Source organism: Rousettus aegyptiacus, unplaced genomic scaffold, assembly GCF_014176215.1.
Source record: "Rousettus aegyptiacus isolate mRouAeg1 unplaced genomic scaffold, mRouAeg1.p scaffold_m13_p_17, whole genome shotgun sequence".
NCBI classification, from domain to species: domain Eukaryota; kingdom Metazoa; phylum Chordata; class Mammalia; order Chiroptera; family Pteropodidae; genus Rousettus; species Rousettus aegyptiacus.
The window spans coordinates 20,085,180-20,102,805 of NW_023416292.1; the positions used below are offsets into that span (position 1 = coordinate 20,085,180).

The 17,626-nt window shown below is 44.0% G+C and overlaps 1 protein-coding gene across 1 annotated transcript in view; it reads right to left on the reverse strand.

Moving 5' to 3' along the window:
• Positions 1 to 8,919: 8,919 nt before the first annotated feature.
• Positions 8,920 to 17,626, reverse strand: part of MROH9 (maestro heat like repeat family member 9) — a 29,442-nt gene continuing 20,735 nt past the window's right edge. Inside the window, exons 15-20 of the mRNA XM_036235282.1 lie at positions 17,169 to 17,345; positions 14,597 to 14,749; positions 14,378 to 14,494; positions 13,697 to 13,799; positions 9,887 to 9,949; positions 8,920 to 9,494 (exon numbers count right to left, since the gene is read on the reverse strand). Coding sequence (XP_036091175.1) covers positions 9,148 to 9,494; positions 9,887 to 9,949; positions 13,697 to 13,799; positions 14,378 to 14,494; positions 14,597 to 14,749; positions 17,169 to 17,345 — 960 coding nt within the window. The 3' untranslated portion in view covers positions 8,920 to 9,147. The remainder of the gene's footprint in view (positions 9,495 to 9,886; positions 9,950 to 13,696; positions 13,800 to 14,377; positions 14,495 to 14,596; positions 14,750 to 17,168; positions 17,346 to 17,626) is intronic.

Sequence of the window (17,626 nt, forward strand, 5' to 3'; positions counted from 1 at the left end):
GGCCACGGAGGGGAAGGAACTGGCTTATGTGAGAAGCATCGATCATGATCAGAATGTCCCCAAGGGGGTTGACAGGAAGCAATCTCTGTTCTGTCCTGGGTCCAGCTCAAGGATATGGCAGTGATCACATCATGGAGCAGTCTCTCCTCCATGGATGGAATCAGCAGAAGATGAGTAAAACGCTCGGAGCCTGGATTCTCACGGATATTGAAGTACTGCTCCCCAGAGTCTGGGTACCATCCTGTAGGTTGTCGTGATCCACTTAAGGATTTTGAACAAGTAATTGACAAGATCAGAAAAGATCAGATTCGAATGGAAGCTACAGTGAACAGTGACTAGAACCAAGGCTACTAAAACCCAGAGGCCGAGGCCCGAGTCGGAGCAGTCAGTGCAGGGGGATGGGGGATGGAGACTGGACCGAGAGATATATACGGGGTAGCAGTCTGGGGGTCTTGCTGACCAATTATAGACTTGTGCCGCAGTGAACATCCTTCCGTCCTTAAGATTTTATGTTCTGATTGATATACACATTCCTCGTGATTTAGTACAGGAAGCAAAAAAAAAAAAAAAAAACATTGTATTTCACACACACACACAAAATTTGTGATATAGTACAGGGAATTATGTGCCTACGTGGATGGCAGGGCTGGGGAGCAGATGGAGGGCGCTGTCACAGGCCTCGTAAGGTCACACCCCTGGAGCTATGACTCAAGGAGTACAACACTGCCGCTGCCACCAGGGACATGGGTGAAAGAAACTGTTAGAAACATGTTTGCTAGTCAAGAGAGTTGCCGAATTTGGCCTCTGCTTCCCTTTGCCTTCCAAGACCAGATGTCTGTCTCTCTGGAGAAGCTTAAATCACATCTAAGCCCCAACTGCAAGGAAGGCTTAGAAAGGGCGTTTTTAGCCTTCTAGTCTTTGCAGGAGAGAGTCATGGGAGGAGGGTCGCCAGGCAGTGTCCGGCACCATGGGTTACGTGGTGGCACATGGGAGTCAGTCCTGCCAAATGCATTCGTATTCTTCGCTACTTGTAATATAGAAAATACTCAGATCAGTTCCTTTTGTTGTATATTTTGTGATAATCCTTGCCGGACATCGGATCACTCCTCTGTAAAGCTGAAGTTGACAATTACTAAAGTTTTTTGACATTCTACGAATCTCTTAATTTACAGAGTATGTCTCAGTAAACCTTTCAAAGGCAGGAAATATAAGCCAAAGACAACACGAATGTGTGCAAGCTGCTTACGAGGACGTTCCTCGTCCCATGAGCCTTGGCCGCCAAAAAGTCGATTTAACTTGGCTATCGAGAGCTTCCCATTAAAAACACGTTTCAGCTAATGCAGCTGAGAGTGTAAGAGAGCTGAGAAAGGGGAGCTTGAGAGATGATCTTTCAAGTGCACCTCTAGGAAGAGCTGAAGCTGTGCTGTGTGTCCCTTTCCCACCAAAGAAGTGGGGTCAGAAGCCCTGCTTCTCGCTGAAAATGGAGCAGGAGGGGCTCAGTTCCACCACTGAGAGAGAGGTTGGGGGTCCAGGAGTCCCGTGTCTGCCTGGCTCCTGCCTGGGACATCTGGATGATGACGGCTGGACTGGCCCGCTGTGAAGGAGAGTTGCTGCTGCATGGGGTTTGGCCAAAGAACGTTTAAGGTTTTCAAAGGCCAGTTGTGGGGTCATATTAGGGCCTGTCCACTGGGGATGCTTAGGGGTATGGTGGTTCCCCAGAGCGAGGAGCAGTTGCTGAGGAAGCGTCTGCCAGAACAGGGCCCATTCTTCTGGGTAAAGGGAACTGTTGGGGCAAGGTCACCCTTGTTTTGGGGCCTTTGGAGTTGAAACCAAAGCATCTCTGTAGTAAGAATTAGTTTTAAACATGTGTAAACATGGAGACTTCATTTCTCCATTTTTCAAATTCCACAGGCGGTTCACAGTCTGAATGCCAAGCATAGCAGGGGTGGCGTGAGCAGGCCACCTGTTATCAGGCTTCCCTGGACAGCAGACTGGCATTCTATGCGGGGGGCACACGAGAGAATTTGCTGTGAATCTTGTAGTATAATGTGGGAATTGCTGGTGCTTGGGAGAGCATGTGAGGGTCTGGGAGATTTTCCGGATGACTCTCCATCTGGTAATTCTCATTCTTATGTTTTGCCGGACCTAAGGGAATTTCAGGGGACCCATGACTGTAGACAGAGGCCTTGGTTTATTGTGATTCCTAGGTCCTCAGGTGTCATTCCATCACCTCTGCTGGCTGCCTGGCCCGGGCCTCTGCCTAGCTGGTTCCGTCTTATCCCAGGGCGGGAAGCGGGGGACACAGAGATTACACTTCCCTTTCCTGGAGTAACAAGATATCATGGCACGTCACCTTGTAGTAGCCCCTGCCGTAGCCAAGAGGAGGGAAGCTGCTCAATTGGAAGGCAAAAGTGTCAGAACGGACCCCGTTTTCTTTCTCTGTGACTGTCTCTTCTTCTTGGTACCCCCAGCCCTGTCAAGTGAATGTAGGGGCAGCTCGATTCTTTTTGAGGAGCTCTTGTAAGGTTCTTTTCTCTTTCTCAGGGGCCATGATTCTGAAGCTGGGACCTCAGACAGCTTCAGGAATTCTTCTTCCTAAACCACCCGTCATGTCGTGTCCCTCCTCGGGGGCCGATGGTCGCTTCGCACTGGCATTCACGCTCTGCTTCATCTGACCGATCTCTCCGCTTCCCTCACATGCCCTGTCTGCAGGACACCTGGCACCCGAATGCCCACCACACGCCGTGATCCTCTCGTCGCTCTGCTGTGAGCACGCGCCCTCCTGGCACAAGGCCCTGAAATCGAGGGTGGGGTACCCGTCCACTCTTATTTTGTCCGTACGAGTCCTTTGCCTCCTTTGAGATCCTGGACAAACGTCACATTCCTCAGGAAGGCCTCCTTGCGTCCGCACACATTGTTGCTGAGTTCCCATAGATCAGATCATGTCCCACACTGTCTGACACTGTAGCTCTCCAGGGATTGTTGGCTAATTGCCTCATGAATGTTCATTCGTATCTCTGGACAGATTTCATATTTCCTACCAGAGACCATCGTCTGCGCTTTTAATTTTATCTTCCTCAGCACCAGTAGAGTTAAGTGTTCAGCGGGAGTAAATGTTGACTTAACTCCATGTCCCCTTCCTAAGTATTTACAAAGTTTTTTTGCAAATACCACAACAATGATTAACTCCATCTGCCAGGGGATTGCAGGCTCTTCAGTATCCTGGAATTTGAGATTAACGTCATCTCTTTCCACAGAAATGCTTGGGGCCATTCTTTGTTTTGAATATAATATGTTTATCTTTTCAGGCAAGTCTATGCCAAATACTTTCTTTCTTTCTTTCTTTTTTGTATTAGTACAGGTTGCAAAATATATTCTCTATATTCGTGGTGTTATGTAAAACTAGCTTCCACTTTGGATCCACTTAAATTCTTAGAATTTTGGCACACATACTGCTTCTGACATGGTCAGGGGAAGGAAGAGGAGGAGAGGGAAAGGCAGTGGGAAGTTCCTGAGTTTGAAATTAGGTCGGTCACTCCTCAAAGAAGACATTTTCTTTTGTTTTTTGAAATGACATATTGATTAACCAAGCATTCCTGTATTCAAAAGTCCCCAGTGTCACCCAAGCCTGATAACCCTGGACTGATATTCAATTGAGTTAAATTCATTTGCAGACCCATTTAGTCATTCATTAAAATATGTACACCTGCCATGTGCCAGGTACAGTGGTAGGCACTGCGGATCCAGCTGCAAATAAATTTACAGGAGAGAAGTCGCAGGAGAAGTGGTGATAAATGAGGGGGGTGTGGAGGCGGGTGACGGTGGACAGGGGCGAGATCCGGACACATACAAGTGTAACTCTAGTACAGGGCAAAATAAGTGACACCAGAAGGGAACCGGCTTCCTGGGCTGAGTGCGTGTACATTTACGACAGGGGCAAACTAAAAACGCCCTTGAGAAGGAAGTGGCCTTTAGATGGCTTTCGAGAATGCAGGTTGGTGATTGTTTTCTCTCAACCTCAACCCCCTTCTTTTCCGGTCTGTTTTATGACATTGGGCCTGGGGCTCTGCAAACCTCATTCTCCTTTGCCGGCCACCAGCCTGGAAAAGAAGGGGCTTGCTGCTTCCTGTTTACTTCCTGTTCCTGTGGGCACTGAGGCAGCAAAATGTCTTCCCCCTGGCAGCCATGCTGGCGCCAGAGCCAGTTCCTGTTCACAGTGGTTCCGACACTCCGAGGACCAGTTTCTTAGTGCTGCCGGGGAGGGACCAGCAGCAGCCAGCTGAGGGAAGGTCCCCTGAGGGGAGGTCCCAGCTCTGCCCTTTCCCACTAAGCTTTTCAGCTTTGGTCATCCCGGCCTCTTTCCTTCCTCTTCAGGCCTGGATGTGGTAGCTCATAGCTCACTGTGAGTTGTTAATACCTCGGTGGTGTTCCGTGTTCTCTTTTATTTTGCCTTTTATTGTCTGTGATATTGTGCCAACAATTTTTAATATTATGTTCTCTGTATTAAAGTAACTCGTGACATCTCTATTTCCTGGCTGGACACCGACTGTTAGAAAAGTTGGTGCTAGGAGTGGACACTCAGAAATGAGAACTGGGGGTCGGTTTGGTCATGACCTTGGACTGAAGGCGGTGCTGGGCTCCTTCACCATGGTGTCTGGGACGTGGCAATGCACAGTGTGTTAACCAGATTGCCACCTAGGTCTGGTGCTGAAGCAGGTGGCCACTACACTTCCCAGTGTGACAACAATATTGACCACAGCAAAACCTTGGCGGGAGGCGTGGCTGCTTCTGAGTGTGCTGAGCCCTTGAGAAAGAACAGGATGGCCCCTATCTCTCCGCTCTCGGCCCAGCTCATGGCCAGAGAGCCACAGCTTCTGTAGTGGACCTAAAGGAATCTCATCTCTCATAGCTTCAGAGCTCACCTTGCCGAAAGTCAGAACACCTGTTACTTTTGCAAGTTTTAGAAGTACAGTGTAAGCTGGACCCCTAGCTTCATGGAGAGTTTCAATGAAGGGGTGAATCTTGAACCTTTGAGCCCCTCTCAGGCTCTCTTGCAGTGGAAGCAGCCTACCTCCCATGTCTGGGAGCATTTAAAGATTCTGTAGTGAACTCGCCTGGGGCTCTTTGCAAAAAGATTCCCAGGATCTCTCTGAACCTACCTTTTGTTGCCATTAGATTCATGACCAGAGCCGGACCTCTGCCTGCTGAGGGGGAACAAGCACAAAGTCTGACTCGGGAGGAGGGTCAAGATTTAAGGAGGGTTTGAAAGATTCTTAGATTCTGAGCAGGAAGATAATGATAAATATAGAGCTGAAGACAGCCTTGTTCAGGGAACAAACTGTAAACCCTGTGGTTAGCCTGGGATGCAGTTGCAAGTAAGAGCGGAGAGATTGGTTGACTGTATCGGGAGGCGCCTTTGCATGTGGTTTAAGTGGGGAAAGAAGCAGCAGCGAGAGATCCTGAGCAGGAGCGATGGGTTTAGAGGCTCGCTTTGGCAGGGCGGTCTGGCAGTGGCATACAGGAGGGACTGCGACAGGGAAACTGAGGTCTAGCTGGCCAGTCGGAGGCCTGTTTCAGTAGGAAGTAATGACCTCTGGATCTGGCTTGTTCAGTGGGAATTAAGAGGTGGGGAGAGGGCTGTGAAACGGTGCGGCCACTTTGGAAGACAGTTTGGCAGTTTCTTACTGAAAATGACTGTAAACACACCAGGTGTGGGGGTGACATGCTTGAGGAATATAGTTATAGTAGCTTAATGAAAAGGCACAGCTGGGATCGAGTGGGTTAGGGTCGGTAACTGTCGGCATTGCATATCTCCTCTCTCACTTGGGTCTAATGCTAGAGGACTGGAGCAGATAACGTTTTAGGTCTTTATTTCCTAATATTCGATGATATGAAATTTTATTTTATTTTTTATTAATTTGTGTATGAACTGTTTTCCCTCAATAGGATGTAATCTTCTAGAGAGTAGGGGCAATTTCTATCTAATTCACTATTGAATCCCCAGGGCTTAGAGGAGACCTAGGAAATAATAAGAACTCAATCACTGTTGGTGAAAAACATGAAATCTCTTTGTTCCTTACTGTTATTCTATGGTATTTGTCCTCTTCTCTCTCATTTAAGATAATACCTTCTAGATCCATCCACATTGTCACGAAGGGCAAGATCTCATCCTTTCTTATGGCTGAATGCTATTTCATCGCGTATGTATACCATATCTTCTTTATCCATTCATCTATTGATGGACATTTAGGTTGCTTCCATATCTTGGCTATTCTGAACAATGCTGCAGTGAGCATAGTGGGGCAGATATCTTTTAAAATTACTGGTTTTGTTTTCTTTGGATAGATACCTAAATGAAATTGCTGGGCCATATGGTAGTTCTATTTTCAACTTTTGAGGAACCTCTGTACCGTTTCCTATAATGGCTGCACCAGTTTGCAATCCATGTACAATGCACGAGGGTGCCCATTTCTCCACGTCCTCACCAACACTTGTTATTTTTTGCCTTTTCGATAACAGCCAGTTTGACAAATATGAGGTGGTATGTCACTGTGGTTTTGATTTGCGTTTCCCTGATGATTAGTGATGTTGAGCATCTTTTTACACGTCTGTTGGCCATCTGTATGTCCTCTTTGGGAAAATGTCTATCCAGGTAGTGATCGAGTACCCTGGAGTTTTTGAACTCAAATGCACTACCTTCCTCTCCTTAAATTGTTTGACTATCTACCCGATAGTCAAATTCCTTCAGAATATCAGACCTTTTCAGAAACCTGAAAATGTACATAAAGTCCAGTATACTTGTTGCTATTTCTGTTTTTAATTTTTTAAGGGAGGTCTTATGGTTTGTTTTGGCTTTTACTTTGTTTGGTAGAAATCTAGGTACAATAGTTTCCTGTTGCTGCTTTAACAAATTACCATGTATTTAGGGGCTTAAATAATGCGGGGACATTATTGTATGATTCTGGAGGTCAGACGTCCCAAATGGGTTTCCCCGGGCTAAGGTCAGGTGTTGGCAGGACCATGCTGAGGCTCTGCAGGAGATGCACGTGTTTGCCTAGTTCAGCTTCTGGAGTTGCATTCCTTGGCTCTTGGCCCCTCCCTCCATCTTCAAAGCCAGCATCGTAACATCTTCAAAAATCTTTTTCTTCTCCGACTTGCCGCTTTCCTCTTAGAAAGGCCTTTGTGATTACATTGGTCCCACCTAGATAATCCAGGATAATCTCCCCAGCTCAAGGTTCTTAATTTCATCATATTTGCAAAGTGCCTTTTGCCACATAAGGTGACATATTCAAGGATCTCGGAGTTAGGAATAGGGTATCTTTGGGGGGAGGGGGCTTATTATTCAGTCTACCCCACTAGGCACCCTCCTGGTTTATAAGCTGGGAAAGGAAATTTGCCCTGATCTGGAGAAGTGAAACCTGGGACCTCAGGGTAATATGAAATAATATGGTTTAGGGGAGCAGTTCTCAATCTTTCTGGCACCAGGTACCAGTGCTCCTATGAGAATCTGATATCTGATGACCTGAGGCGGAGCTGAGGCAGTGATGCTGGCGCTGGGGAGTGGCTGTGAATACAGGTGAAGCTTCGCTTGCCTGCCGCTCGCCTCCTGCTGTGTGGCCTGGTTCCTAACAGGTTACAGACTGGTACTGGTCTGCGGCCAAGGGGTTGGGGACCCTTGGATTAAGGGATAAATGAAAAATCATCCATTCTTTCATCATTTTTAATAGTAATACTTATAAGTACCTAAAAATTTTTATTAAAGCATGAAGGCAATATATCTTGTTAGAATTTCATCTATTTGGCAAGGGTTCATTGGGCCCATATTAGGTGCCAGGCACTGTGAGTTCCAGAGTACAAAACCAAGTGTAAGTTACATTCGTTTTCCAGAAAGTTCAATTTTGTGGGGCAGAAAGAAAAGGAAATGGGTAATTTCATTACAGTCTGATAAATGCAATGAACGGTATACAGAGTGTTAAGGAAAATCACAGGAGCCACACCCACCTACTTGCCAGAAGGGACCTGGAAAGTCCATCTCAGAGACGCTCATCGGGGCTCCGCCGGAGCAGAGGGACCAGGGGATTGACCATCAGCAACTGTGGGAGCAGGCTAAGTGGTACCTACAAGGCTGCTGTCTTCACATCTCATGCTGGAGCTTGAAGTCCACAGGGCAGGTCATTGGGACGGGGTAGGAGGGTGGGATTCAAGTGGGAGAGCGAGGACAAGGTGGAACCCGCTAGCCCGGGGCCGTGTCAGGCTCCTACTGCCTCCGGTACGGACAGCATTGAAGACATGGGGCCGAAACGGGAGAAGCTGGCGTCCTTCGTCAAGGGAACTAGTTCCACCTGTCTCAGAAGTCGGAGAAGCTAATGGAGGAGCCGAGGGAAGGTGGCACGGCTGCTGTCACACAGCAGTGAGGGAGCCCGCAGAGGAACGAAGTCACGTGTGTGCACTCCCAGCTGACGCGTTACGAACCCACAACGCCCGAGTGCACAGAGCACCGGCGGCTCCTGCCTGACCTCTCGTGGCGTTCCGAGGCCGGAGTGGGCTGTCCGCAGGGGTGGGAGGAGGGTAAAGCGAGCCTGGAGCTTGAAGTCAAGCAAGGTCACTGGACGTCAGCGTTTATGTGTCAGCTTTTTCATTCACCAGGACAAAGCATTAGACTGGATCCTGACGGCAGTGGGGGACCAGTACCTACGAGTGGCTGTCCAGTTGTCATTTCACAGCGCGCTCTTCCCCTTGGGTCTGCAGTCACTGCTCCCCCTCCCACTTCTTGCCCCAGTGTCTCTACCTGGAATACATGTCCCTGCCCCATCCCTCTTCCCCTGCAGGCTCCATTCATCCCCGGAAGATGGAAGTAACCGAACTGTGTGTCCCTCCTGTGACCTTCCTGAGGATGGGAACCTTGTCTATGTTCCCCAAATGTCCTCACCACCTAGCACAGTGTCTCGCACTTAGAAGGCGCTCCGTAGACGATTACTGATCGAGTCAAGTTCCAAGAGCTTCTCATTACTCTGTTTGTATGATTTTTCAATTTTATTTGAAAGAATGGGTATGATGAAGGAAGGCTTCTGATCACTGTCACACCTAGAGAGGCAACAGATTTCTACATTTGGAGGCAATGAAGAAGGGACAGGAAAGGGGCTTCTGTCATCCTTCAGGAGGGCATCTACGAGTAGACCCTCTTCCGAGTTGTGCTCCAAGGCACCGGTAAATGTCGCACTCTTGCAGAAAGTCTTCGTAATTCTCATACACAAAGCCTTCCTTGTCATTCTTGATTTCTTTAGTCCCCGTAGGACTGTCTGTCAGGTTGCTGGACCAGTTATAATTATAAAGACGCTTCACTTTTTTGATATAGATGAAGCGAAACAGTTTTTGGAAACTTTGTTTCATATTGGAGGGGGTCAGATTTTGGGCTACTTTCTTAAAGAGTGTTTGGGTTATTTCTGCCAACTCCTTGATCACAGGGTCTGTATCCCGGACCACTCGTTCAATAGCTGTAATGGCAGAAGGGTGCTTAGTTCGAGGCATCAATCTGTAGAAGCTGTAACGGACAGCCCCACCACCCCTCAGAGCCCTGCTGTGTCCCCTCCTCCACCACCCCTATAGTTCCTAATGGACTCTCGGATGAATAGTCTGAGAGAGAGAGAGAGAGAGAGAGGAGGGGGAAGAGAGAGGGAGAGGGAAGAAGGGAAGGATGAAGGAAGGGAGGGAGAGAGAATAGAGAGGAAAAAAATGATGCCCCTTAACCCAATTTTCCATTGATTTCCCACTAACTACCACCCTGTTCCCACCCTGGCCCCATTATAGAACTCATGTAAATAAAATTACAAATAGTGAATGTATTTAGACCTCTGCATAAAGATTTCATTTTAACTTCAACACTTACCTTCAAGCATGACGTCAATTTCATCTTTGAGCAGTAAATGGCCACCCAATGCTGTCAAGTAGCCTGTGCACAAAGTAAAACCCCAAAATACATTATGAAAAAAAGACATTTCTCTGGCATGTAGTTTCTACCTTCATTGCTTTCTTCAAAGCAAAACATCTCTAGATTATCTCCAAGTCCTCTTTTAGAGCTCTCAAATACTTATTAATAAACCTCTTTTTTTTTTTTGAAATGTATGTGGGTGTATAAATGAATGTGCCACGTCGTAAATGCACAGCTGGATGAATGGCCACAAGGAAAACATGTCTGGCTGCCACCCAGGTCACTAAACAGAACAGTACCGGCATCCCAGAAGCCCCTCTCAACCTGCTCTTCCGTCCTTCAGAACGCATTCTTTGGCGTATGCCTTCTTCTGCCCAACATTATCTGAGATTCATCTGTGTTCTTCAATGGAGCGATAGTCCATTCATCTCCACTGCTGCATGGCAGGTGTCGGCCAGCGAAGTGTTCCTGAAATGCAGCCCCATGCGCAGGCTCCATTGTATATGTAGCACGTCCGGACGCTTTTGCCCACAGCAGCAGAGCTGAGTAGTTGTGACACAGACCATATGGTACTCAAAGTGTCAAAAATGTACTGTGGAGCCTTTTCCAGAAGGAGTTTGCCGACCTCTGCTATGTGACAGTCCCTCCGAGTGATGCAGCGTCATTCATCCGTTCCGCTGAGGGTGGACCAGGTGTCGTTTCTGATTTGGGACTCAGTGGTGTCATATGGGCATTCTCATGTGTGGATTTCAGTGTGCGTTTGTGGGGACCGATGTCGGGTGGGTAGCTAGCAGTGGATTTACTGGCTGATGGACGTGCTCACGTCTACCTTCAGTTAACAGTATGAAGTGGCTGTGCCAGTTTTTAGCCCCTAGCAGTGACGGGACACGCCCGCCGCTCTGCATCCTCTCCACCCTTCATGTTTAGTCCATTTGGGTTTGGCGGTAGCATCATATTGTGATTTTAATTTGATTTTTTTTGTGTGATGATTCGTAAGAGTTTTGTATATTTATTGATCATTTGGATATTTCTTTTGAGGAAAGCCTATTCAGTAAAGTCTCTGTACCTTTTTTATAATTGAGTTATATTTTTCTTATTTGTTCGTATGCATTTTTCACTCTGGATACTAATCTTTTTCCAATGTTTACACCCCTTACAAATAACTTCTACCCCATGGCTAAACTTTTTCATTTGTATATATTTTTTTGATGAACAGAAGTCTTTAATTTTAATGTAGTCCAATTTATCATCTTTTTTATTTATGGTTAGGGAATTTGGGGCATCCTTATAGGAAATCTTTGCCTGCCTCAAAAATATCATAAAGATATTCTCCTATATTTACTTCTGGAAGTTTTATTGTTTTACCTTTCACACTGTTGGATTATAGATCCAACTGGAATTATATGGCATGCAGTATAGGTCAAGATATTTTTCTATGCCCATGTAATCAAGCCAGCACCATTAAGAGAGAAAACTGTCTTTCCCTACTGCTTTGCAGGCCTCACTGTATATGTGTGGATCTGTTTCCAGGCTTTTTATTCTGTTTCACAGGTCTGTTTGGCTTTGCTCGAGTAACAGACTATCTAAAATTCTGTAACTTTATAATAAATCTTTATATCTGATGAGACTAGTAGCCCACATTTTTTCTTCAGGAGTTATTTTGGCTTCCCCCCCCCCCCCTCTTCCATATACATTTAGAATCAACTTATCAAGATCTATGAAATTAGCTGTCGGTATTTTTATTTTCAGTTTTATAAAGCTTGTTGATCTGTCTTTCGCAACAGGTGTTCAGTGGGGACTCTTGATGGGATGATTTGTGAGTTACGCTGTCACAATTATTACTGAATATTAAGCATACCCATTGAAGACATTAATGAGCAATGGCTGCTGTACAGCCTGGACGCAAACTGGCCAGGGAGCACGGGAGGTGCAGACCATAGAGGTCGGGCTTTGAGGCCTGGAGGAAAGCAAAAAATTGGGGAGAGCAGATGGGCAAATGGAAACCCTACAGTTAAGTGAATACTGCATGTCCATTCATCCTTTAGTTAGCTGAATCCCATATTTGAATGACCTGAGTTCTCGTGTTTTCGAAAATTTCTTCCTGTTACCTTCATAGTTGGTTATGATTTTGCCTGACTGTGAAATTCTTTAGCCACAATTTTTATTCCACTTAGGATTTTGTAGGCTTTATTATACTATATTTTAGAGTTGAATACTGGAGTTTAGAAATCTAATGCCAGATTTATTTATTTTTTAACTTTTTTTTCCTTTTTTTTTTTTGCCTAAATGCTCAGCAAACTCTTTAACTCTGAAGTTCCATAACTTTATTGGGAACTATCATAATGTTTCCTTCTGTATAAAATATTTCTTGAAAAATTATTTACCATCTCAGTATCTTTAATCAAGTCTTTTTTATTAAATTATATCTTTGAATACTCTTTCTGTTCTCCTTGTTTATTTCTTTTCTTCATAGATGCATATTTACATTTCTTTCATTAACCTTTGTATCTACCATTGCTCCTTAATTTTTCAAGCTGTTTCTTTACTGGGTTATCAAATTATATATATATATATATATATATATATATATATATATTTTTTTTTTTTTTTTCTCTTCTGCTCATTTCGAAGGTGGTGGTACATTTTTTCTTGCACTCGCCCCCATACTTTGTAAGCTTATTTTCATGTGCTCCTGCTGTCCCCATCGCACAGACTGTGTGTTCAGAACCATACTTTAGATCATCTGCTCTATAGAAACATTTTCTAAAATTTGTTTTTCTTCTTCTCTTTCCCCCTTCGAAATGCCTCTGTAGAAAGATAATGCTTTTTGCATTTTACAATTACTTACTTTGGGATCTTGGAATAGTTATATACAGAGGGCAATTGGTGGAAAGTAGGAGGGTAGAATTCAGGGTAGCAGTGATTATTTCTGGTTTGAAATAAAATTCTTGTGTGCGGTGTGTGTGTGTGTGTGTGTGTGCGCGCGCGCGCGCGTGCGTGCGTGTGCACGTGCGCTCATTTACTTTTCCTCGATCGACGCAGATGTAGTGTTGATCAGAGTTTGCTTTGTCTTCTACCCTGTATAACTGACAGACTCTTCTCTCCGAGAATGATGTGACTGGCACTTTCTGATTCCTTATTGTCCCTGCTTCTCCTGAGTACAAAATAGGGTCAAGGGAAGAGCCTGTTACTGAGTTGGGAGCTCCCCACCGTTATAAATACAAGATTGTCATTTTTGATCTTCATGGTGAGACTCTAGTGGAAAAATACTGTTTAGTCGGGTTTGTCCAAAATCAAAAACTCTATCTCTTGGAATGTTCCAGCAGTCCCCTCAACCCTACCTTTTTTTTTTTTTAAAACTTTACTGGATTTGATCTTCCTCATCTGTTGTTGGTTTATGATTGGTTATAGATATCCAAGTTTCATTGGAGACAGTTTGTATTTTCAGATATTCTACTAACTCCTCGGGCGGTGATTTTTAAGCAGTGAAGGAGAATAATGAGCAGTGAGTGCTATGCTGATTTAAATTTTGAAATCATCCATGTCGAATACACTTTGTATAATAATTTAACCCCATGGCTATACTCACTGCGTGCTATAAAATAGAACTCTGTACTCATCACACATAGTAACCTCTGTTCATCACAGACATCACCATAAACATAGCTGTCTATCCTAAACAAACAAGATTTGTATTTTCCTTTCAAGGAAGACTTCCAGCTCTACCTTTCAAGACAAAGTAGACAATGAGAATTGGGTTTTATTTACCTATTAAAATAACTGATGCTCTCCTCAGATACGCCCTGGAGCTGCTCAGGAACCCCAAGGTGTCAGCTATCATCTCCGTGACGCAGCTCATGTGGGAAATAAGCTGAGATAAAAACAGGAAGAAAACACTTGCAACTGGTGAAGAAGCACATTGGCTCCCCTCAGAGAGGCTTGCAGAGAAAATAACTCAGTGGCTGATAGCACATAAGGGCCAGTTTAAACCTTGGGATGTTCGCGTATGAGCTTTACGCTTCTGCTCGCAGATGTTGTTTAGTTTTTTATAGGGTTCCCAAACCTGACCTCACGTTTCCAACCTTCGGTTAGTGTTTTTCCGTCCCTGCTCATCTAGTGCTGTAGTTTGTTCTGGTTTTCAGGGGACCAGCTCATTAGGCAGTGAGCAAATGATTCCAGTTTCTCTTTTGCCCACCCACATACTCATCACAGCTCAGCGCAGGTGGAGCGGAGGACGAAGGTTGTAGATAATCAGTGTTGAGGGAGAGGAAGTGGGAGATGTTCATTTTCTCTTGTCTCAAGCCCTAGCTGTCCTCGCCCATCTATTATTTTTTCTTCATTTTCCTTCTCCAAGATCCACCCTTGTCCTCACCCCACTCTTCATCACTCTGGATGTCCTTTAATGCTCTGTCTATAACTCACGGCAGTAAACTCCGAAGGGCCACTTACAAGATTGTTACAGATGTTGAGCACCACCAGCTCAAAGCTGTAATTTTGGTCGTCAAACAAACACGACGTCGGCCATTTTAATTCTGAGGCACAGATGGCTAATGTATATTTACATGCCTGTGAAAGAGAGAACGGTCCGTGATGACCTCTCCTTCTGCTGTTAACAGAAAACACAGCATTTCTCTGCAAAAGTAAGAAAAACGAGGTCACGGGACTTACTTTAACGACTCTTATCTCCGTATCCTCCAGAAACAGGATCAGAGGCACCAGGCCTCCGAGAACCACGTGATTCAGCATCCACGTGTAGTGACTCATTTCCTTGAGTAATTCTCCAAAGTGTCGGATGGCCATACTCCGAATGCCTGCGTTACCCTGGGAATGTGCACAGAAAAGCCTCATTTGAGGACATTACTAGGGCTTCTTCCTTTAAACAACACTATATATATATATACACATATATATATACATATATATATGTGTATATATATGTTTATACATATCTGTGTACATATGCCATATAAATATATATACTATACATATATCTACATGAAATTATTATGATTTATTTTCAGAATGATTTATATTCATCTTGGGTCTAAGTAGTCAGTTTTTTTTTTTGATTTTAAAATAAGTTTTAGTTACCAAAATTCACATTACATTAAAAAACGTGAAGAGTAAGTTTCTTAAATTTAGGAAGACAGTATTTAATAATGTCTTAAAAATAAAAACTGCAATCATCCGTTTAACTCAGAGATGATTTCTAGCAAGATACTCAGAGTGACGGCATTGTATTCAAATGCTGGAGGTCTTTGCAGAGATGCCGGTGAGACCAGTGGGAGCTATTGGCCCGCTGGCACCGGACCTGATACCCCAGGGCTTGCTTATGCCCAATGGGAAGGTGCTTGGATTATAAAAGTTCTAGAAGAGAAAAATTGCAAATCAGAGGAAGAGGTTAATTTTTGAAAAGATAATATTACCTTCCACTTTTTAAGAAATGTTTATGATTTAGTTTGTTTTAAACCTCTTCCTTTCTTTTCTCAGGAATATATCAGATACATTCCCAACAAAATACAAATGGCTAACATGGCTTCGTATGTTCCTTCCCAGAGGTAAATACAAAAATCGAAACCCAAACCTCAAGCAGTGATAATTAAATTACATGTCGCAGGGGCCGAACCTCGATGTAAATGAACAAAGCAGGTGGCATCTGAGGAGAGTGGGGAGGGGATGGAAGGCGGGACAGAGGACAGCCCTGGCCTCTCTCGAGGACATCCAGCCCCCACAGACCATGACCAAGGGCATTCGTGGGCTCCTGTATTCCCAGATCTGCTGATGTTTCATTCCCAATTCAGATTTCTGTGAACAATCTCCCAGTTTGAAAATATCAAACTTTATTGTTTGAGGGCTAAACTTAGCACACTTGCAAACTGCATTTGTCTGCGGGCAGCCTGTTCGTATCCTTAGGCTACGGGTAGACATGACACGCTAACCAGCAAAAGGCTGCGCAGACCTGTGGGAAGCACTTCGTGGTGCCCCCCCTACCTGTCGAAATCCCAGTTTAGTTCTCCATAGGTTGAGTAAGTTTGGGCACATTATTTTCTTTCCTTTTTAATATGGAGAAACGTAGTTAACAGGTTCATTGATATTCAAATATTTTTCAAATACTCTACTTTTGAGGAAAGACGTAGGGTAAATTTATACTTGATAACTTTCTGTTCTCTTTAATTTTGTTTCTTTACATTTGGTTTGTTTTAATAATTTATTTAGTTTTTTTCCCCCAATGATTTCATTTTGAAAATAATTTTTCACATAGGCATTCCAAATACTTATTAGCTGTGTGAAATGGGCCAAAAATTCACTTCTCTTTGCTTCAGTTTCCTTATATGTAACCTGGATAATAATGATTGAGTCGTTAAGAGAATTATATAAGGTAGTGCATGTAAATCTCCTAGGATAGTGCCTGGTATATAGTAAATGCTCAAAAAATATAGCCATTATTATTACTACTATTATTATCATTTGTCCTTATAAAAATAATTTTTGCCACTAAATTCCTTCTTTCTGTCATTTAAAATATTGCTCTCTTCTTCAGTGAAATCTGAATAATTAATAACATAGATTTTGGTAAGATAATTTACTATGAAATAATTCTCTGGTTCACAAACAACTCATTATAGAAGTCTTTAAAAATAGATTCCCCGTGGCACACCAAAGTGTTCTTGCTCATTAAAACATATTACTAGCATCCAAAATACATTTACCATACAAGATGAGAATTTTTAGAATGTACAACTTTCAGATGAGATATTCAAGTTTTGTGTGACAATAAACACCTTTGGGACATTACACGTGCCATCTCTAATCCCCAGAAGACAACAGCTACACTCTCTGTTTTGCAGGATGGAGACTGTAGCACTGAGAGCCTGAGTCACCTGCGCAACATTTCACAGCTCATAAGAGGCAGAACAGGGTTTCAGAACCAGGAAACCCGGATCCAGGGCTAACCAGTACACAGCCGTTAAGCTACAATTCCTTTTTCATCCAAGGACAGAGGCTATTCTTCCATTCTCTTTCTTATGGGTAGACTTTTCCAAGTTCTCATAGTGTAGTTAAGAAGTAAAAAAAAGGACAATTACTAGAATAATCTTGTTAGCGCTGGAGAGTAAATGGTGGCTCTGTACAAAATTACTCTTCTCTTGACTTATTCTGGGACGTGAGGTCATTGCCTCAGCTGGGGCTTCCGCTGGACTATAAAACCTAGTGTTCTGACCCTTCTAGCTGTGCAACTCACGTGGTCCATCAAGGGGCAGTAGCTGGAAGCAATTCTGATGCACAAAGAGGAGTAGGTCACCCTGTCCAGATTTCCCAGAAGTCTTCGAAGGGTGAGCAAAGCTCGGATTATGACAGTCTTGTCTTTGGAAAACAAAGAGTCCAGGATGGATAGCAATAAGCTGGAGACATTTTCTATCTACACGTAAAAAGAGGAAAAGGGTGGGATTTTGGAACTGGAAGGAAACCTGAACTAGCATTTGGTGTGCAGCCCCGTGAGTTTGGGCAGCATGCAGCGGGTGCTAGAACTTGCTCGCAAGAGTCAATTGTCCAAGATTTTGTAAGTTGATTATTCAATAAAACTCACTATTAGACATTAATTTTTATAAATTTAGAAACAAGAAAACAATAGTAATACATACTCAAATCTTATCATTTCCTATTTGTTTCGTTCTTTTCTATGACTGCAGTTATTAGTGT